This window comes from Mobula hypostoma, chromosome 21, assembly GCF_963921235.1.
Source record: "Mobula hypostoma chromosome 21, sMobHyp1.1, whole genome shotgun sequence".
In the NCBI taxonomy this organism is placed as follows: Eukaryota; Metazoa; Chordata; class Chondrichthyes; order Myliobatiformes; family Myliobatidae; genus Mobula; species Mobula hypostoma.
In genome coordinates this window covers 53,191,363-53,210,552 of record NC_086117.1, presented here as the reverse complement: position 1 = coordinate 53,210,552, position 19,190 = coordinate 53,191,363, and the positions used below count along the sequence as shown (strand labels likewise).

At 50.4% G+C, this 19,190-nt stretch overlaps 1 protein-coding gene across 11 annotated transcripts in view; it reads left to right on the top strand.

Moving 5' to 3' along the window:
- Positions 1-19,190, top strand: part of rimbp2b (RIMS binding protein 2b) — a 205,875-nt gene that overhangs the window by 157,270 nt on the left and 29,415 nt on the right. For 8 of the 11 annotated variants that reach the window (XM_063074044.1, XM_063074042.1, XM_063074048.1 and 5 more), the window contains 4 exons: positions 4,097-4,266; positions 10,158-10,326; positions 11,180-11,245; positions 17,028-17,131. In XM_063074044.1, coding sequence (XP_062930114.1) covers positions 4,097-4,266; positions 10,158-10,326; positions 11,180-11,245; positions 17,028-17,131 — 509 coding nt within the window. The remainder of the gene's footprint in view (positions 1-4,096; positions 4,267-10,157; positions 10,327-11,179; positions 11,246-17,027; positions 17,132-19,190) is intronic. The other 3 variants (XM_063074051.1, XM_063074050.1, XM_063074043.1) reach the window with 1 other exon arrangement.

Genomic DNA, 19,190 nt, shown 5'->3' with positions numbered 1-19,190 from the left:
CCATCGTATCTGCTCTGCCATTTCATCATGGCTGATCCATTTCCCTCTCAGCCCCAATCTCCTGTCTTCTCCCCGTATCCCTTCATGTCCCGACTAATGAAAAATCGTTCAACTTCTGCCTTAAATATACCCAATGACTTGGCCTCCACAGCTGCCTGTGGCAACAAATTCCACAGATTCACCACTCTCTGGCTAAAGAAATTCCTCCTCATCTCCGTTCTGAAAGGACGACTTTCTATCCTGAGGCTGTGTCCTCTGGTCTTAGACTCCCCCACCATAGAAAACATCCTCTCCACATCCACTCTATCGAGGCCATTCACCATTCGATAGGTTTCAATGCGGTCACCCCTTATCCTTCGGAATTCTCGTGGATGCAAGCCCAGAGCTGTCAAATGCTCCTCCTTCCACTTTTACAAACTCTCCCGCACGAGTCTCCTGTCATCGGCGGATGCAACAGACAATCAGCCATGGGTGGAGTTAATGAGGGGAATGGGTAAGAAGAAATGTAGGAGGTTGATTGAGACGAGGTATTTGATAGGCAGAGGTAGGTGGGAGGGTTGAGGGAGGTCGAGGTGGTAGGTGGGATTGAGGTGGGGGAGAAGGTGTCAGGGAGGGGATTTGACTTGGTTGCCTCCGAGCCCCATGTTGAACTGATCTGTCTGTCCAGAAAAGCTCTTTCATGAGCTGTTCAGAATCAGGTTCATTGTCACTGACATATGCCCCTCTTTTTCAATTCCTCCCTCTGGCCTCTTACCTCTTCTCCTCACCTGCCTATCACCTCCCTCTGGTGTCCCTCCTCCCCTTTCTCCTACGATCCACTCTCTGTCCTATCCCTTTGCCTTTGCCTTTTCCACCTATCACCTCCCGGCTACGTACTTCATCCCCCCTCCCCCCACCAGCCTGGCTTCACCTATCACCTTCTGGCTTGTCCCCTTCCCCCTCCCCCCACCTTCTATTCTGGCAACTTCCCCCTTCCCTTCCCTTTCCAGTCCTGATGAAGGGTCTCAGCCCAAAATGGCATCTGTTTATTCCCCTCCATAGATGCTACCTGGCCTGCTGAGTTCCTCCAGCATTTTAGACCATAAGACCATAAGATATAGGAGCAGAAGTAGGCCATTCGGCCCATTGAGTCTGCTTCGCCATTCAATCATGGGCTGATCCAAATCTTCCAGTCATCCTCACTCCCCTGCCTTCACCCCATACCCTCTGATGCCCTGGTTAATCAAGAATCCATCTGTCTCTGCCTTAAATGCACCCAATGACTTGGCCTCCACAGCTGCTCGTGGCAACAAATTCCACAGATTTACCACCCTCTGACTAAAGTAATTTATCTGCATCTCTGTTCTAAATAGACGTCCTTCAATCCTGAAGTTATGCCCTCTTGTCCTGGAATCCCTTACCATGGGAAATAACTTTGCCATATCTAATCTGTTCAGGCCTCTTAACATTCAGAATGTTTCTATGAGATCCCCCCTCATTCTCCTGAACTCCAGGGAATACAGCCCAAGAGCTGCCAGAAGTTCCTCATACAGTAACCCTTTCATTCCTGGAATCGTTCTCATGAATCTTCTCTGAAACCTCTCCAATGTCAGTATATCCTTTCTAAAATAGGGAGCCCAAAACTGCACACAATACTCCAAGTGGTCTCACGAGTGCATTATAGAGCCTCAACATCACATCCCTGCTGTTATATTCTATACCTCTAGAAATAAATGGTAACATTGCATTCGCCTTCTTCACCACCAACTCAACCTGGAGGTTAACCTTTAGGGTATCCTGCACAAGGACTCCCAAGTCCCTTTGCATCTCTGCATTTTGAATTCTCTCCCCCATCTAAATAATGGTCTGCCCGTTTATTTCATCCACCAAAGTGCATGACCATACACTTTCCAACATTGCATTTCATTTGTGATATCTTCGCCCATTCCTCTAAACTATCCAAGTTTCTCTGCAGGCTCTCTGTTTCCTCAACACTACCAGCTCCTTCACCTATCTTTGTATCATCGACAAACTTAGCCACAAATCCATCAATCCCATAGTCCAAATCATTGACATACATCATAAAAAGCAGCGATCCCAACACGGACCCCTGTGGAACTCCACTGGTAACCGGCAGCCAGCCAGAATAGGTTCCCTTTATTCCCACTCTCTGTTTTCTGCCGACCAGCCAATGCTCCACCCATGCTAGTAACTTCCCTGTAATTCCATGGGCTCTTACCTTGCTAAGCAGCCTCGTGCGGCACCTTGTCAAAGGCCGTTTGAAAATCTAAGTACACCACATCTACTGCATCTCCTTTGTCTACCCTGCTTGTAATTTCCTCAAAAAATTGCAGTAGATTAGTCAGGCAGGATTCTCCCTTCAGGCTTTGCCCTGTCTTGTCATGTGCCACCAGGTACTCTGGTAGAATGCCGGAATCTATCGATTCTTGAAAGATCACCGTTAATGCCTCCGCAATCTCTCCAGCTACTTCCTTCAGAACCCGAGGGTGCATTCCATCAGGTACAGGAGATTTATCCACCCTCAGACCATTAAACTGCCTGAGCATCTTCTCAGTTGTAATTTTCACCGCACAAACTTCACTTCCCTAACACACTTAAATGTCCGGTATACTGCAGATGTCTTCCATTGTGAAGACTGATGCAAAATACACATTCAGTTCCTCTGCTGTTTCTGCATCTCTCATTACAATATCTCCAGTGTCATTTTCTATTGGTCCTATATCTACCCTCAACTCTCTTTTACCCTTTAAATACTTAAAAAGTTTTTAGTATCTTCTGTGATATTAGTCGCCAGCTTCCTTTCAAAATTCATCTTTTCCTTCTTAATGACCGTCTTAGTTTCCTTCTGCAAGTTTTTAAAAGCTTCCCGATCCTCTATCTTCCCTCTAGCTTTGGCTTCCTTGTATGCTCCCTCTTTTGCTTTTACTTTGGCTCTGACTTCACTTGTCAGCCACAGTAGTGTCCTTCTTCCATTCGAAAATTTCTTCTTATTTGAAATATATCTGCCTTGCACTTCCCTCATTTTTCACAGAAACTCCAGCCATTGCTGCTGTGCTGTCCTTCCTGCAAATGTCCCTTTCCAGTCAACTTCGGCCAGTTCCCCTCTCACCATTGTAATTTCCTCTATTCCACTGAAATACCGACACGTCGGAATTTAGCTTCTCCTCAAATTTCAAAGTGAACTCAATCATATTATGATCACTGTTCCCTAAGGGTTCCTTAACCTTAGGCTCCCTTATCACCTCCGGATCATTGCACAACACCCAGACCAGCACAGCCCATCCCCTAGTGGGCTCAACAACATCTGTTCTAAAAAGCCATCCCTGAGACATTCTACAAATTCTCTCTTGAGGTCCAGTACTGGCCCGGTTTTTCCAATCCACTTTCATGTTAAAATCCCGAACGATTATCATGACATAGCCTTTCTGCCACGCCTTTCTATCTCCTGCTGTAATCTGTAATCCACATCCCAGCTGCTGTTTGGAGGCCTGTATACAACTGCCATTAGGGACCTTTTACCCTTGCCATTAGTAACTCAACCCATAGAGACTCTACACCTTCCGATCCTATGTCATCCCTTTCTAATGATTTAATATTATTTCTTGTACACAGAGCCACACCACCCCCTCTGCCTACTAACCTATCTTTCTGATACACCGTATATCCTTGGATGTTCAGCTCCCAATGGCAGCCATCCTTTAGCCAAGTTTCAGAGATGGCCACAACATCATACTTGCCCAGCTGTAGCTGAATTTCAAGATCGTCCATTTTATTTCTTATGCTGTGTGCATTCAAATATAACACTCTCAGTCCAGTATTTGTTGCCCTCTATTTTAACTGCACCATGCCTCTATTGCCCTGTAACTCGTCCCACTGGCTGTGATTAAGCCTCATCTCCTGCCTGTCATTTCTATCGTCTCTGTTGCAACGCTATCTTTGGTTTATTTCTGTTTTCCTCTTCCTCAGCCCTGTCACTCCGGGTCCCATCCCCCTGCCAAATTAGTTTAAACCATCCTGTGTGTGTGTGTGTTGCTGTGGATTTCCAGTATCTGCAGAATCCCTCATGCTTAGGCTCATGCCCTGGGCTTTTTTACAGACAGGTACTCTGGGAGAGAACTCTACGATGATGCCGACCCTGCACTGTGTGGGGCAGACGTGCTGACCAGGGTTTTCGTGGCTCTCTTCGACTACGACCCGTTGTCGATGTCACCAAACCCCGATGCAGCTGAGGAAGAGCTGCCGTTCCGAGAGGGACAGATCATTCAGGTATTCTGAATCAGAATCAGAACTAGGTTTAATGTCACTGGCATGCGTCATGAAATTTGTTGTTTTGCAGCAGCAGTACAATGCAATACATAGTAATAAAAATAACTATAAATTACAATGAGAAATACATAATTTTAATTGAAACCCCTCTGGTTTGCGTGGCTGCGTGAGGCAATGGAATACACACTCCAGTCGCCTCCAAACCCGTGAGATTGAGGTAGCTTTCTCACCCCAAACCCCGATTTGTGTAATGCTGTGTAATCCGCTACCCTGTTGCAACTCAGTGCCAAGAAATAACAGGCAGCACACTGCCTACGATTGAAGGAATTATATTTATTAATCTTAACTAAACGGTTAGTGAAGAAAAGGAGAAAAGAAAGCAAGAAGGGCCCATTATAATTAATCAGCCAAATGTGCACAAGTTGGAGCTCGACTCTTTCAAAAGTCATATTCACCGATTCTCCAGCACCTGGCTCCATCGAATCACGGTCCCCAACCGGGTCAAATCCTACGACCGGTTCTCTCCAGTGCCCTCTCTCTCCCTCTCCCGCCGAACTAGGACCCAGCTGACGTTCCAAAGTACCTGTTATTTCTGACCGTAACCCAAACACCGCTTCTACAGGAAGACCATACCTTAGCAGTGAAACCTTTCCCAGTGTGTTCCGTAATAAAATGAAGCAGGTAGTACAAAGAGTGAGCAAAATCAAAACCAATGTGAGGTAGTGTCCATGGGTTCAATGGCAGAGGGGAAGAAGCTGTTCCTGAGTCGCTGAGTGTGTGTCTTCAGACTCCTGTACCTCCTCCCTGATGGTAGCAATGAGAAGAGGGCATGTCCTGGGTGATGGGGGTCCTTAATGATGGATGCTGCCTTTTTGAGGCACCACTCCTTGAAGATGTCCTGGATGCTGGGGAGGATTGTGCCCATGATGGAGCTGGGTTAGTTTACAACTTCCTGCAGCTTTTTCCGATCCTGTGCAGTAGCCCTCCCCCCCCCCCATACCAGACGGTGATACAACCAGTTAGAATGCTGTCCGTGGTAGAGCTGCGGAAACGTGCGAGGGACAGGCTGATGGCCTGGGGTGAGGGAGTGCAGAGGTTCAGCTGGTGGGTTTTGTGCCCCAATTCACCCAATTCAGAGGGCTTACAGAGAAAATGGGTCAAAGATCCTCCCAAGCTTGAACATCAATTTCTCTAATTCCCAGTAATTCTGTTTCTCGCTTTTTCCGTTGCCCGTTCTGGTTTCCCTCTCACCCCTCCTCTTCTCCTCATCTGCCCATCACCTCTCTCTGGTGCCCCTCTTCCTTCCCTTTCTCCCACAGTCCACCCTCCTCTCCTATCAGATGCCTTCTTCCTCAGCCCTTTACCTCTTCCACCAACCACCTCCCATCTTCTTACTTCATCTCCCCTCCCCCACCTGGCTTCACTGATCATCTTCTAGCTTGGCCTTCTCCCCCTCATGACTCCTCCTTATTCTGTCTTCTGCCCCCTTCCTTGCCAGTCTCGGCCCAAGATGTCAACTGTGTATTCCCCTCCATAGATACTGCCTGATCTGCTGAGTTGCTCCAGCATTGTGTGTGGGTTGCTCAGTTAGCTGAAGCCAGGTTCCTGTGTGGACACACAGAAGGGTGTGTCAGCGATGTGCCCTGCCTCAGACTGCTGAGGTTCACACACTGTTTCGCTGTTTATCCCCCCTTCTCCACAGCCAGGCATTGAGGAAACCCTTCCAAATCAGTCATCCTGAGATACATTGCCCCCAGCTCCACCTCATTAAAACCCATGTTGGATTCTGTTGTTTGTAATCCACTGTTGTTTTGGAGGTCCGGAAAGAGGCATCACGGGAGCAGAATTGGCCCATCGAGTCTGCTTTGTCATTTCATCATGGCTGATCCATTTCCCTCTCATCCCCAATGTCCTGCTGTCTCCCCGTATCCCTTCATACCCTGACTAATCAAGAATCTCTCAACATCTGGCTTAAATATACCCAATGATGGCTCCCACAGCCACCTCTGGCAATGAACTCCACAGTTTCACCACTCTCTGGCTAAAGAAATCCTTCCTCATCTTCATTCTCAATGGGAAGTAACTTAATTCTGAAGCTGTGTCCTCTGGTCTTAGACCTTTCCACCATAGGAAACATTCTGTCCATATCCACTCTATCAAGGCCATTCAATATTCAATCGGTTTCAATGTGATCCTCCCTCATTCTCCTAAACTCCAGTGAGTACAGTCCCAGGGCCATCAATTGCTCCTGATGCTCCTGATATTATAACTCTTTCAGTCCCGGAGACAATTTTGTGAACCCCCTCTGGACTATCTCCAATGTCAGCACACCCTTCCTTAGATAAGGGGCCCCAACCTGCTCACAGTACTCCGTGAGGCCTCACCAGTGCTTTGTAAAGCCTCTACATTAGATCCTTGCTTTTATATTTAAGACAAAACAGGCACAAACCTGTCACTTCAGAATAACTTCATTAAGCATTAATAGAACAAAGAGAATTGAAAAGCAGACAGTGACAGAGTTGAGTAGCAGGAGGGAGAGAGAAGCAAAAAGAAAGAAAGGGAAGAAGATGGCACAGCCACGTACTCACCTCTTTATAACCCATCAATAAGAAATACTTCATTTAAATTTACAGATAAGAGTTAACCAATCAGACAGCTCCTACTCAAATAATACTGCACCAGAGCTTTCGAGAATCAGACAAATGTAGCTACTAGGGGACACACTGAACAACTGCAAATACATACTGTGACCACTAGGGGACACACTGAACAACTGTATATACATACTGTGACCACTAGGGGACACACTGAACAACTACATATACATACTGTGACCACTAGGGGACACACTGAACAACTACATATACACACTGTGACCACTAGGGGGACACACTGAACAACTGCATATACATACTGTGACCACTAGGGGACACACTGAACAACTACATATACATACTGTGACCACTAGGGGACACACTGAACAACTACATATACACACTGTGACCACTAGGGGGACACACTGAACAACTGCATGTACATACTGTGACCACTAGGGGACACACTGAACAACTGCATATACACACTGTGACCACTAGGGGACACACTGAACAACTACATATACACACTGTGACCACTAGGGGACACACTGAACAACTACATATACACACTGTGACCACTAGGGGACACACTGAACAACTGCATATACATACAGTGACCACTAGGGGACACACTGAACAACTGTATGTAAACAACAGGAATTCTGCAGATACTGGAAATGCAAGCAACACACATCAAAGTTGCTGGTGAACGCAGCAGGCCAGGCAGCATCTCTAGGTAGAGGTACAGTGGACATTTCAGGCCGAGACCCTTCATCAGGACTAACTGAAAGAAGAGCTAGTAAGAGATATGAAAGTGTGAGGGGGAGGGGGAGATCCAAAATGATAGGAGAAGACAGGAGGGGGAGGGATGGAGCCAAGAGCTGGACAGGTGATTGGCAAAAGGGATACAAGAGGATCATGGGACAGGAGGCCTGGGGAGAAAGATAAGGCGGTTGGGAGGGTGGACCCAGAGGACGGGCAAGGGGTATAGTCAGAGGGACAGAGGGAGAAAAAGGAGAGAGAGAAAGAATGTGTGTATAAAAATAAATAACAGATGGGGTACGAGGGGGAGGTGGGGCATTAGCGGAAGTTAGAGAAGTCAATGTTCATGCCATCAGGTTGGAGGCTACCCAGACGGAATATAAGGTGTTGTTCCTCCAACCTGAGTGTGGCTTCCTCTTTACAGTAGAGGAGGCCGTGGATAGACATGTCAGAATGGGAATGGGATGTGGAATTAAAATGTGTGGCCACTGGGAGATCCTGCTTTCTCTGGCAGATAGAGCGTAGGTGTTCAGCAAAGTGGTCTCCCAGTCTGCGTCGGGTCTCACCAATATATAGAAGGCCACATTGGGAGCACCGGACGCAGTATATCACCCCAGCCGACTCACAGGTGAAGTGTTGCCTCACCTGGAAGGACTGTCTGGGGCCCTGAATGGTGGTAAGGGAGGACGTGTAAGGGCATGTGTAGCACTTGTTCCGCTTACAAGGATAACTGCCAGGAGGGAGATCAGTGGGGAGGGATGGGGGGGACAAATTGACAAGGGAGTCGCATCGGGAGCGATCCCTGCGGAAAGCAGAGAGAGGAGGGGAGGGAAAGATGTGCTTAGTGGTGGGATCCCGTTGGAGGTGGCAGAAGTTACGGAGAATAATATGTTGGACCCGGAGGCTGGTGGGGTGGTAGGTGAGGACCAGGGGAACCCTATTCCTAGTGGGGTGGCAGGAGGATGGAGTGAGAGCAGATGTGTGTGAAATGGGGGAGATGTGTTTGAGAGCAGAGTTGATGGTGGAGGAAGGGAAGCCCCTTTCTTTAAAAAAGGAGGACATCTCCTTCGTCCTGAAATGAAAAGCCTCATCCCGAGAGCAGATGCGGCGGAGACGGAGGAATTGCGAGAAGGGGATGGCATTTTTGCAAGAGACAGAGTGAGAAGAGGAATAGTCCAGATAGCTGTGAGAGTCAGTAGGCTTATAGTAGACATCAATGGATAAGCTGTCTCCAGAGATAGAGACAGAAAGATCTAGAAAGGGGAGGGAGGTGTCGGAAATGGACCAGGTAAACTTGAGGGCAGGGTGAAAGTTGGAGGCAAAGTTAATAAAGTCAACGAGCTCAGCATGTACGCAGGAAGCAGCGCCAATCCAGTCGTCGATGTAGCGAAGGAAAAGTGGGGGACAGATACCAAAATAGGTTTGGAACATAGATTGTTCCACAAAGCCAACAAAAAGGCAGGCATAGCTAGGACCCATACGGGTGCCCATAGCTACACCTTTAGTTTGGAGGAAGTGGGAGGAGCCAAAGGAGAAATTATTGAGAGTAAGGACTAATTCCGCTAGACGGAGCAGAGTGGTGGTAGAGGGGAACTGATTAGGTCTGGAATCCAAAAAGAAGCGGAGAGCTTTGAGACCTTCCTGATGGGTGATGGAAGTATATAGGGACTGGACATCCATGGTGAAAATAAAGCGGTGGGGGCCAGGGAACTTAAAATCATCGAAAAGTTTAAGAGCGAATATAGGTAGGAAGGGATTGAACAAGCGGGGATAAAACCGTGTCGAGGTATGCAGAAACGAGTTTGGTGGGGCAGGAGCAAGCTGAGACAATAGGTCTGCCAGGACAGGCAGGTTTGTGGACCTTGGGTAGGAGGTAGAAACGGGAAGTGCGAGGTGTGGGAACTATAAGTTTGGTAGCAGTGGATGGGAGATCCCCTGAGCGGATAAAGTCGGTGATGGTGTGGGAGACAATGGCCTGGTGACCACTAGGGGACACTCTGAACAACTGCATATACATACTGTGACCACTAGGGGACATACTAAACAGTTTTATATATATAGTCATAAAAATACAAGGTGTATTAATTGTTTAACTGCAAAGAAAGTAACAATTAAATTGTCGAACTGATGAATTAAGCAGTTTGAATCAATGCCCATCTGCCATCCTCCAGCCTGTATCAGCGCCACCCTGTCGAAGACTTGGTTATTATCTCGTGCACAGTTATATGTCTGCACAGTTGCTCCAGGGCATTGGGATGTGCACAAGGGCCTCGGAAAGTGATCCAGGGTTTGTGCTGCTCTGGGTCGTTGCAGCGGGTACTGGAGCCTGGTGGTGCATGCCAGGGCTTTGTGGCACAGGCTTGGGTCAGTGCCTTATGGCATGCTGGGGCCATGTGTGTTCTGTAGTTTGGTGGAGCCTTGGAGCACGTGCTAGGGCTGGAGAAGGGTTGGAGGAATCATCCAGCGTCTCTGCTGCACCAAAGGGGAGACTTGTGCCAGAGCCATACTAACGAGCAGCTCACCTTTCTTCAGGTCCATGGGAGCAAGGATGCAGATGGGTTCTACCACGGAGAGATTGACGGCAGAGTGGGTCTCATTCCCTGCAACATGGTGTCGGAGATCCAGGCAGACAGCGAAGAGATGGTGGAACAGCTGGTGACACAGGGATTCCTGCCCCTCAACACTCCTGTGGAGAAAATTGGTATTGCTGGGTGGTTGTTGAGCGAGGCTTGTCTTCTGTGCTTGGAATGCGTTCATTTGCAATCTTCAGATGCTTAGTGCGAGGTGTGCAATTGGGTGTGGTTGTGTGTGCATTGGATCATAACAAGGGAGGCTTCTGATTGCTAACGCCACTGTAACACCTTTAATCAGGCAGGCTTACATTTCTTGGCCCAAAACTATCAAACTTCCCGCTTCCCTTCCACAGATGCTGCCTGACCTGCTGAGTTCCTGCAGCATCTTGGGTCCTGCTCAAGGTTCCCAGCGTCTACAACTCTCTCCCTCATCTTTCAGCTTTGCCTTGCTTCCTGTGCAAAAGAAACATTCAACAAACAGTGGAAGATGAGAGAGAGGCAAGTCTCCCCATGACCTGAGGCTGGGAGCCGTACCAATTGGCTCAGTGGGGTTGCTGTAGACACTGAGGGAGAGACTCTGCTGTCTGGGGGATGTGTTTTCCACTCTTTAACATTCGGCTGTTGAGGTTACGAAGCCTCTCAGATGAGACAGCTCCCTGAAGAAGGGTCTCAGCCCGAAACATCAACTGTCGGTTCATTTCCATAGATGCTGCCTGACCTGCTGAGTTCCTCCAGCATTCTGTGTGTGTGGCGCAACACAGCATCCCATTCGTTCGCAGACATGGGGAGGGGGGTATTTCCCTGCCCAATCTTACCGCAGGCTCCTCCACGCCTCCCTCCATTGCTGCTGCATTGCCACTAGGATGCTCTCGGCTCACTAACACGCTGGTTCAATACCCAGCAGGCGTCCGAGAAATTCCTGCCGTTGCTTCACTTTTTCTCTTGTCTTTTGTTTCTGTTTGTACGCCTTCCCCGCTGAAGCCAACTCTGAGCGTTACAAAGAGAGTACGCGCTCTGTTACCCGCAGGTCCCGAAAATCCAAACGAGGTCTGTCTAAACTAACTTGTTCTCATAAAAGTCGTGTGCTGTCTATCTTTTGAGTGTGCTGATTTGCTTTGGGCCAATGAAGTGCATTGTTTCTTTTCATTTCTGTTGGTATCTGAGTGCTTGTGGAAAACCTCAAATAACAACTGTGTGTACATGAGGCAGAGTGTGAGTATGTGTACACAAGACAGAGAGCGAGTGTACACGAGACAGGGTGTGTACACGAGACAGAGAGCGTGTGTGTACACGAGACTGTGTGTGTACAGGAGACAGAGAGAGTGTTTGTACAGGAGACAGTGTGTACACAAGATTGTGAGTGTACACGAGAGAGAGAGTGTGTGTACACGAGACAGAGAGAGTGTGTGTAAATGAGACAGTGTGCATACATGAGACAGTGTGTGTAAATGAGACTGTGTGTGTAAATGAGACCGTGTGTACAGAAGACAGTGAGGGTGTGTGTACATGAGACTGTGTGTGTGTAAATGAGAGTGTGTACATGAGACTGTGTACATAAGACGGTGTGTGTACACGAGACTGTGTACATGAGACAGTGTGTGTACACGAGACTGTGTGTGTGTATAAGACGTGCGTACATGAGACTGTGTGTACCTGAGACAGTGTGTGTACACGAGACTGTGTGTGTGTAAATGAGACAGTGTGTGTACGAGACCGTGTGTACACGAGACTGTGTGTACACAAGACTGCGTGTACATGAGACTGTGTACACGAGACTGTGTGTATATGAAACAGTGTGTACATGAGACAGTGTGTGTACATGAGACAGTGTGTGTACTCAAGACTGTGTGTGTGTAAATGAGATAGTGTGTGTACACGAGACTGTGTGTAAATGAGACAGTGTGTGTACATGAGATAGTGTGTACACGAGACTACGTGTACGAGACTGTGTGTACATGAGACTGTGTGCACATGAGACTGTGTACACAAGACAGTGTGTGTATATGAGACAGTGTGCGTACATGAGACAGTGTGTACACGAGACTGTGTGTACATGAAACTGTGTAAATAACAGTGTGTGTACACGAGACAGTGTGTGTACATGAGACAGTGTGTACATGAAACTGTAAATGACACAGTGTGTGTACACGAGACAGTGTGTACATGAGACTGTGTGTAAATGAGAGTGTGTGTACATGAGACTGTACACAAGACAGTGTGTGTACACGCGACTGTGTGTGTAAATGAGACCGTGTACACAAGACAGTGTGTGTACATGAAACAGTGTGTACACGAGACTGTGTACATGAGACTGTGTACACAAGGCAGTGTGTACACGAGACAGTGTGTGTACATGAGACTGTGTAAATGAGACAGTGTGTGTACACGAGACAGTGTGTGTACACGAGACTGTGTGTGTGTACATGAGACTGTGTGTGTAAATGAGACAGTGTGTACATGAGACTGTACACAAGACAGTGTGTGTACATGAGACTGTGTGTAAATGAGACAGTGTGTGTACATGAGACAGTGTGTAAATGAGACTGTACATGAAACTGTGTGTACACAAGACTGTGTACATGAGACAGTGTGTACATGAGACTGTGTGTAAATAAGACAGTGTGTGTACACGAGACTGTGTGTAAATAAGACAGTGTGTGTACACGAGACTGTGTGTATGAGACAGTGTGTGTACACGAGACTGTGTGTACATGAGTCAGTGTGTGTACACGAGACTGTGTGTGTACACGAGACTGTGTACATGAAACTGTGTGTACATGAGACTGTGTGTACATGAGACTGTGTGTGTACACAAGACAGTGTGTGTACATGAGACTGTGTGTACACACAAGACAGTGTGTGTACATGAGACTGTGTGTAAATGAGACAGTGTGTGTACTCAAGGCTGTGTGTGTGTAAATGAGACAGTGTGTGTACATGAGACAGTGTGTAAATGAGACTGTGTACATGAAACAGTGTGTACACGAGACTGTGTGTACACAAGACAGTGTGTACATGAGACTGTGTGTAAATGAGATAGTGTGTACATGAGACAGTGTGTAAATGAGACTATGTACATGAGACAGTGTGTGTACATGAGACTGTGTACATGAGACAGTGTGTGTACACAAAACTGTCTACACAAGACAGTGTGTGTACACGAGACAGTGTGTGTACATGAGACAGTGTGTAAATGAAATAGTGTGTAAATGAGACAGTGTGTGTACATGAGACTGTGTGTGTACACGAGACTCTGTGTACATGAGACAGTGTGTGTGTACATGAGTGTGTGTGTGTATGTGTTAGTGTGGGTAAGTGTGTGTGTGACAGTAAAAGGGGGAGAGAGGGAGAGCTGTGTGTGTCAGTGGATGTGTGTATGTGTGTTTGTGAGTGTGAGTACGTGTGTGTGTGTGAGATTCTCTCCTCTGCCTTTGAACGGGCATCCCTTGTTTATCTGGTACTCTGTGTTTTCCACTCTGGGTGAACTGCTCCACTCCTCACCGGCTCTGGGGAGTTTGGATTCTGCCCCCCCCATCCCCTCTGAATCTGGTCACTCTAACCTCTGACCTGACCTGACCCCTACTTCACAGCAGTGATTGGATTCTGTACAAAGAGCTCGGCCAATGAGAGGAGAGCTGGCATTGCCTCTCAGATCCACATTCAGTTGTACATCAGAACAAAGTGTACAGTGAAATGTGTCATCTGTGTAACAACCTACAAAATCTAACAACGGGCCGGAGGCAGCCCATAACAGTCACTCACCACAGATACTGGCATCAACATAACACGTTCAGCTTGTCCAGCAACAACGAGCCCCTTTTCTTGCCTCCTTCTTCCCCCCACCTCCCTTTCCCCCTCCCCCACCTCCCTTTCCCCCTCCCCCACCTCCCTTTCCCCCTCCCCATCTCCCTCCCTCTGCCCCTCCCCCACCTCCCTTTCCCCCTCCCCCACCTCCCTTTCCCCCTCCCCCACCTCCCTTTCCCCCTCCCCATCTCCCTCCCTCTGCCCCTCCCCCACCTCCCTTTCCCCCTCCCCACTTCCTTCCCTCTACCCCTCCCCCACCTCCCTTTCCCCCTCCCCACCTCCCTCTCCGCCACCTCCCCCTCCCCCACCTCCCTTTCCCCCTCCCTCTCCCCCTCCCCCACCTCCCTTTCCCCCTCCCCACCTCCCTCCCTCCCTTTCCCTTCCCCCTCCCCCACCTCCCTCTCCCCTCCCCTCCTCCCTCCCTCTCTCCCTCCGCCACCTCCCCCTCCCCCACCTCCCTTTCCCCCTCCCCACTTCCCTCCCTCTGCCCCTCCCCCACCTCCCTTTCCCCGTCCCCACTCCCTCTCCGCCATCTCCCCCTCCCCCACCTCCCTTTCCCCCTCCCCACCTCCCTCCCTCTCCCCCTCCCCCACCTCCCTTTCCCCCTCCCCACCTCCCTCCCTCTCCCCCTCCCCCACCTCCCTTTCCCTTCCCCCTCCCCCACCTCCCTCTCCCCCTCCCCACCTCCCTCCCTCTCCCCCTCCCCTCCTCCCTCTCTCCCTCCGCCACCTCCCCCTCCCCCACCTCCCTTCCCCCTCCCCATCTCCCTCCCTCTCCCCCTCCCCACCTCCCTCCCTCTCCCCCACCTTCCTCTCTCCTCTCTCCCGCTCCTCTCACTTTCTCTCCCCCCCTCAAACCTTCCCTCTTTCCCCTCTCCTTCTGTCTCTCCGTCTCGCATTCTCTCTCTCCCCCTCCCTCACCATCTCTCCTCTCTCTTTGCTGTCTCTCCGTCCCACTATCTCTTCCTTCCCTCCCTTCTCTCACACACACACACTCACACACACACTCACACACACTCACACACACTCTCACACACACTCACACTCACACTCACACACACTCTCACACACACACACACTCACTCACACTCATACAGACACTCTCTCACACACACACACTCACAGAGTAGACATTCCAACAGCACCACTGAACAGCAGCACGGAACAAGACAACAACAGGAAAGGAAGCCCCTTCCCCACCCTTTGCCCTCACACACACAGACAGGCCTCTGGGCCTCCGACCTCCATTATACTCAGCGTCTCAGCTCTCAGATCATCACCAATGTCTGCCAGGCCGACTCCCAGGGATGGAGCAGTCACCCAGAGAGGCCGCGCCCCACCCCTCATGTCTTGTGTTCACCTCCGCGGGCGCCGTGTGTCTGCAGGATCTTCAGCTCTGTGAGGCAGGACCACAGGCGGGTCACCAATTCCCGCCGTTTCCCGGGGTTCTCACCTCCGGGAATCACCGGCCGCGGCTGAACCCGGCCTTTGGCGACTGGCCCCAGACGGAGGGGAGGGGACGGGGCGGGTGTGGGGAGTCCAGTGAGAGTTGGAGACCCACCGGTGACTGGTCCCTGCCTCACACCGTTCGACACACAGGCCCATTGGCCCGGTCGGGTCACCTGTGGTCGCAAACAGAGTGGAACATTCCGGAGGCACTCAGCGGGTCGCGGAGAGGGAGGGAGAGACGGGGAGTTCACCATTCAGGTCGGAGGGGCCCATGCTGAGTGTTTCTGGCACGTTCTGTCTCAGTCTTAGGCTTCCAGTTGTCGGTGTTCGTGACCAGTGAGAAGGGTTGGTAAATTCCTGAGCTCCCTGTGACCAGGAGAATCGAACCTCCCTCTCCCCTCCTCCCCTCCCTCCGCCTCCCTCTCCCCTCCCCCACCCTCCACCTCCCTCTCCCCTCCTCCTCTCTCCCCTTCCCTCTCCCCTCCTCCCCTCCCTCCGCCTCCCTCTCCCCTCCTCCCCTCCCTCCACCTCCCTCTCCCCTCCTCCTCTCTCCCCTTCCCTCTCCCCTCCTCCCCTCCCTCCTCCTCCCTCTCCCCTCCTCCCCTCCCTCCTCCTCCCTCTCCCCTCCTCCTCCCTCCACCTCCTCCCTCTCCCCTCCTCCCCTCCCTCCGCCTCCCTCTCCCCTCCTCCTGCCTCCACCTCCTCCCTCTCCCCTCCTCCCCTCCCTCCGCCACCCTCTCCCCTCCACCCCTCCCTCTGCCTCCCTCCCCTCCTCCCCTCCCTCCTCCTCCCTCTCCCCTCCCCCACCCTCCGCCTCCCTCTCCCCTCCTCCTCCCTCCACCTCCTCCCTCTCCCCTCCTCCCCTCCCTCCGCCTCCCTCTCCCCCCTCTCTCCACCTACCTCTCCCCTCCCCCATCCTCCGCCTCCCTCTCCCTCTCCCCTCCCCTCCCTCCTGCTCCCTTGGCCTCCCTCTCCCCTCCTCCTCTCCTTCCCTCTCCCCTACTACCCTCCCCTCCCTCCCCCTGTCCCCAACCTCTCCCTCCCTCTCCCACTCCCTCCTCCTCCCCCTCCACTCCCCTTCCCTCCCTCACCCCTCCCCTTCCTTCTCCCCTCCACTTCCCTCCCTCCCCTACCCCTCCCTTTACTCCTCCCTCCCTTTCCCCTTCACCTTCTTCCTTTCCCACCTCCCCTCCCTTTCCTACTTCCTCTCACCCTCCCTCTCCTCCTCCCCTTCCCTCTTCTCTTTCTCCTTTCCCTCCCTACATTCTGCATCAGTCCTTTGACCCAATCCTCCCTCTCCATCTGCCATCTTCCCCCCTCCCTTGTCCCCCTATTCTCCCTCACCTCTCCCTTCCTCTGCCCTTCTCCTCCCTCCTATCCCTCACCCTAAATTGGCCTCCTCTCTCTCCCTGGCTCCCCCTTGTCCTCCTGCCCCACTTTCCTGATGGCTCGAGGTGCCAGGGATTTGGGGAGACGGAGGAGGGATGCCGGGTGGGTCGTGGCAAGGGGTGGGGTTGATGCCAGGGGACGCTGCTGTCCGTGTGATGGTTAAACCGGCCTTTCCTCTCCCACCACAGAGCGCGACAGGAGGAGCAGCCGCCCCTTTCCCCTCACGTCCCGCAGGATGGTGGCTCTGTACGACTATGATCCGAGGGAGAGCTCCCCAAACGTTGACGTGGAGGTAGGGGCAGAGGTCACACCACTTCCAAACCTCCCTCAGACCCCTTCCGGTAAAGGCACCATTTCCTCATGATAGGCCTGGATCTCTGACCACCTCCCATAGCAAACTTCCTGCAACCCTGCACCTCAGCGGGCTGTTTCCGGGAGGCAAGGTGACCGTATAGGGGAGAGAAGGGCCTTGAGACTAATGACAGAGGCATCACCACTCCAATGGGCCGAGTGGTCTCATCTCGTGCTGTGAGAAGCTCTTCAGTGTCAGCGCGCTGGTGAGGGGCGGACCAGAAACCAAAACAGTTCCTTTCCCCAGGCAGTGAGGCTGATCAACACCTCCACCCCTCCAACCCCCAGCCATTTCCTGTCGGAGTCACCTTATGTACAGACACTCTGTGCCTAGCGTCACTTTATGGACACACAATCGATCTATTTATGAGGACCTCTGTTGGTCATGGATGCTGTGCCCCGGCTGTCTACGTGATACACAGCACAGGCGAGGGCAGCACCATACGGAGAGCAGGCTGTTACCCATGCAGCAGTCTCCCCCTCTCCACACAGCTGAGCAACGGCAGAGACCGATACAGTTTGGCACCAGGAGCTGCCAGTCAGCGTTGAACTCAACGTAGGACTCCAGCTCCGGAATTTTCCTCAGTGTTTACTCCTGTCGTCTTCCCCGTGTGTGGGTACAGCCACAAGACAGCGGAAGTTTGAGATCAGAGTTTTCCTTCTCCTAGATGAGAGGCCAAACACAGCTGACATCTGCCCAGAGCAACTGGTTTTAAGACACCCGTAACCTGCCTCTCTTCTCCTGTCAGTAGAAAGAGTTCCGCAATCTATCTTAGGTATTTATATTTATTTTGTTGTTTTATTATTGTGTTCTTTATCTTATTGTGGCTGCCTCCTCATCTCCATTCTAAAAGGACACCCCTCTATTCTGAGGCTGTCCTCTCTGGTCTTAGACTCTCCTACCACAGGAAACATCCTCTCCACATCCACTCTACCATCATTCGATAGGTTTCGATGAAGCTCCCCCTCACTCTTCTGAATTCTAGTGAATAGAGGCCCAGAGCCATCAAATGCCCTTCGCCATTCAATCCCGGAAAGTTTCATGAACCTCCTTTGAACTCTCTCCAGTTTCTGCACATCTTTTCTAAGATAAGGGACCCAAAACTGCTCACAATACTCCAGAGGCCTCACCAGAGCTTTATAAAGTTTCATCATTACATCCTTGCTTTTATATTCTAGTCCTCTTGAAATGAATGCTAACATTGCATTTGCCTTCCTCACCCCAGACTCAACCTGCTAATTAACCTTTAGGGAATCCTGCACAAGGACTCCCAAGTCCCTTTGCGCCTCAGATTTTTGTATTTTCTCTCCATCCAGAAAATAGTCAATCCTTTCATTTCTTCTATCAAAGTGCATGACCATACACTTCCCAACACTGTATTCCATCTGCCATTCCTTTGCCCATTCTCCTAACCTAAGTCCTTTTTTAGCTTCTCTACTTCTTCAAAACTCTCTGCTCCTCCGCCTATCTTCCTATCATCTGCAAACTTTGCAACAAAGCCATCAATTCCATCATCCAAATCATTGAAATATAACATAAAAAGAATCGACCCCAACACTGACCCCTGTGGAACACCATTAGTCACCGAGAGCCAACCAGAAAAGGCTCCCTGTATTTCCACGCATTGCCTCCTGCCAATCAGCCAATGCTCTAGCCATGCTGGAATCTTTCCTGTAATACCATGAGCTCGTAGCTTGTTAAGCAGCCTCATGTGTTGCACCTTGTCAAAGGCCTTCTGAAAACCCAAGAACACAACATCAACCAATTCTCCTTTGTCTATCCTGCTTGTTATTTTCTCAAAGAATTCCAACAGATTTGTCAGGCATGATTTTCCCTTGAGGACACCATGCTGACTGGCCTATTTTATTATGGGCCTCCAAGTATCCCAAAACCACATCCTTTACAATCAACTCCAACATTTTCCCAACCACTGAGGTCACACTAACTGGCCCATAGTTTCCTTTCTTCTGCCTCTCTCCCCTCTTGAAGAGTGGAATGA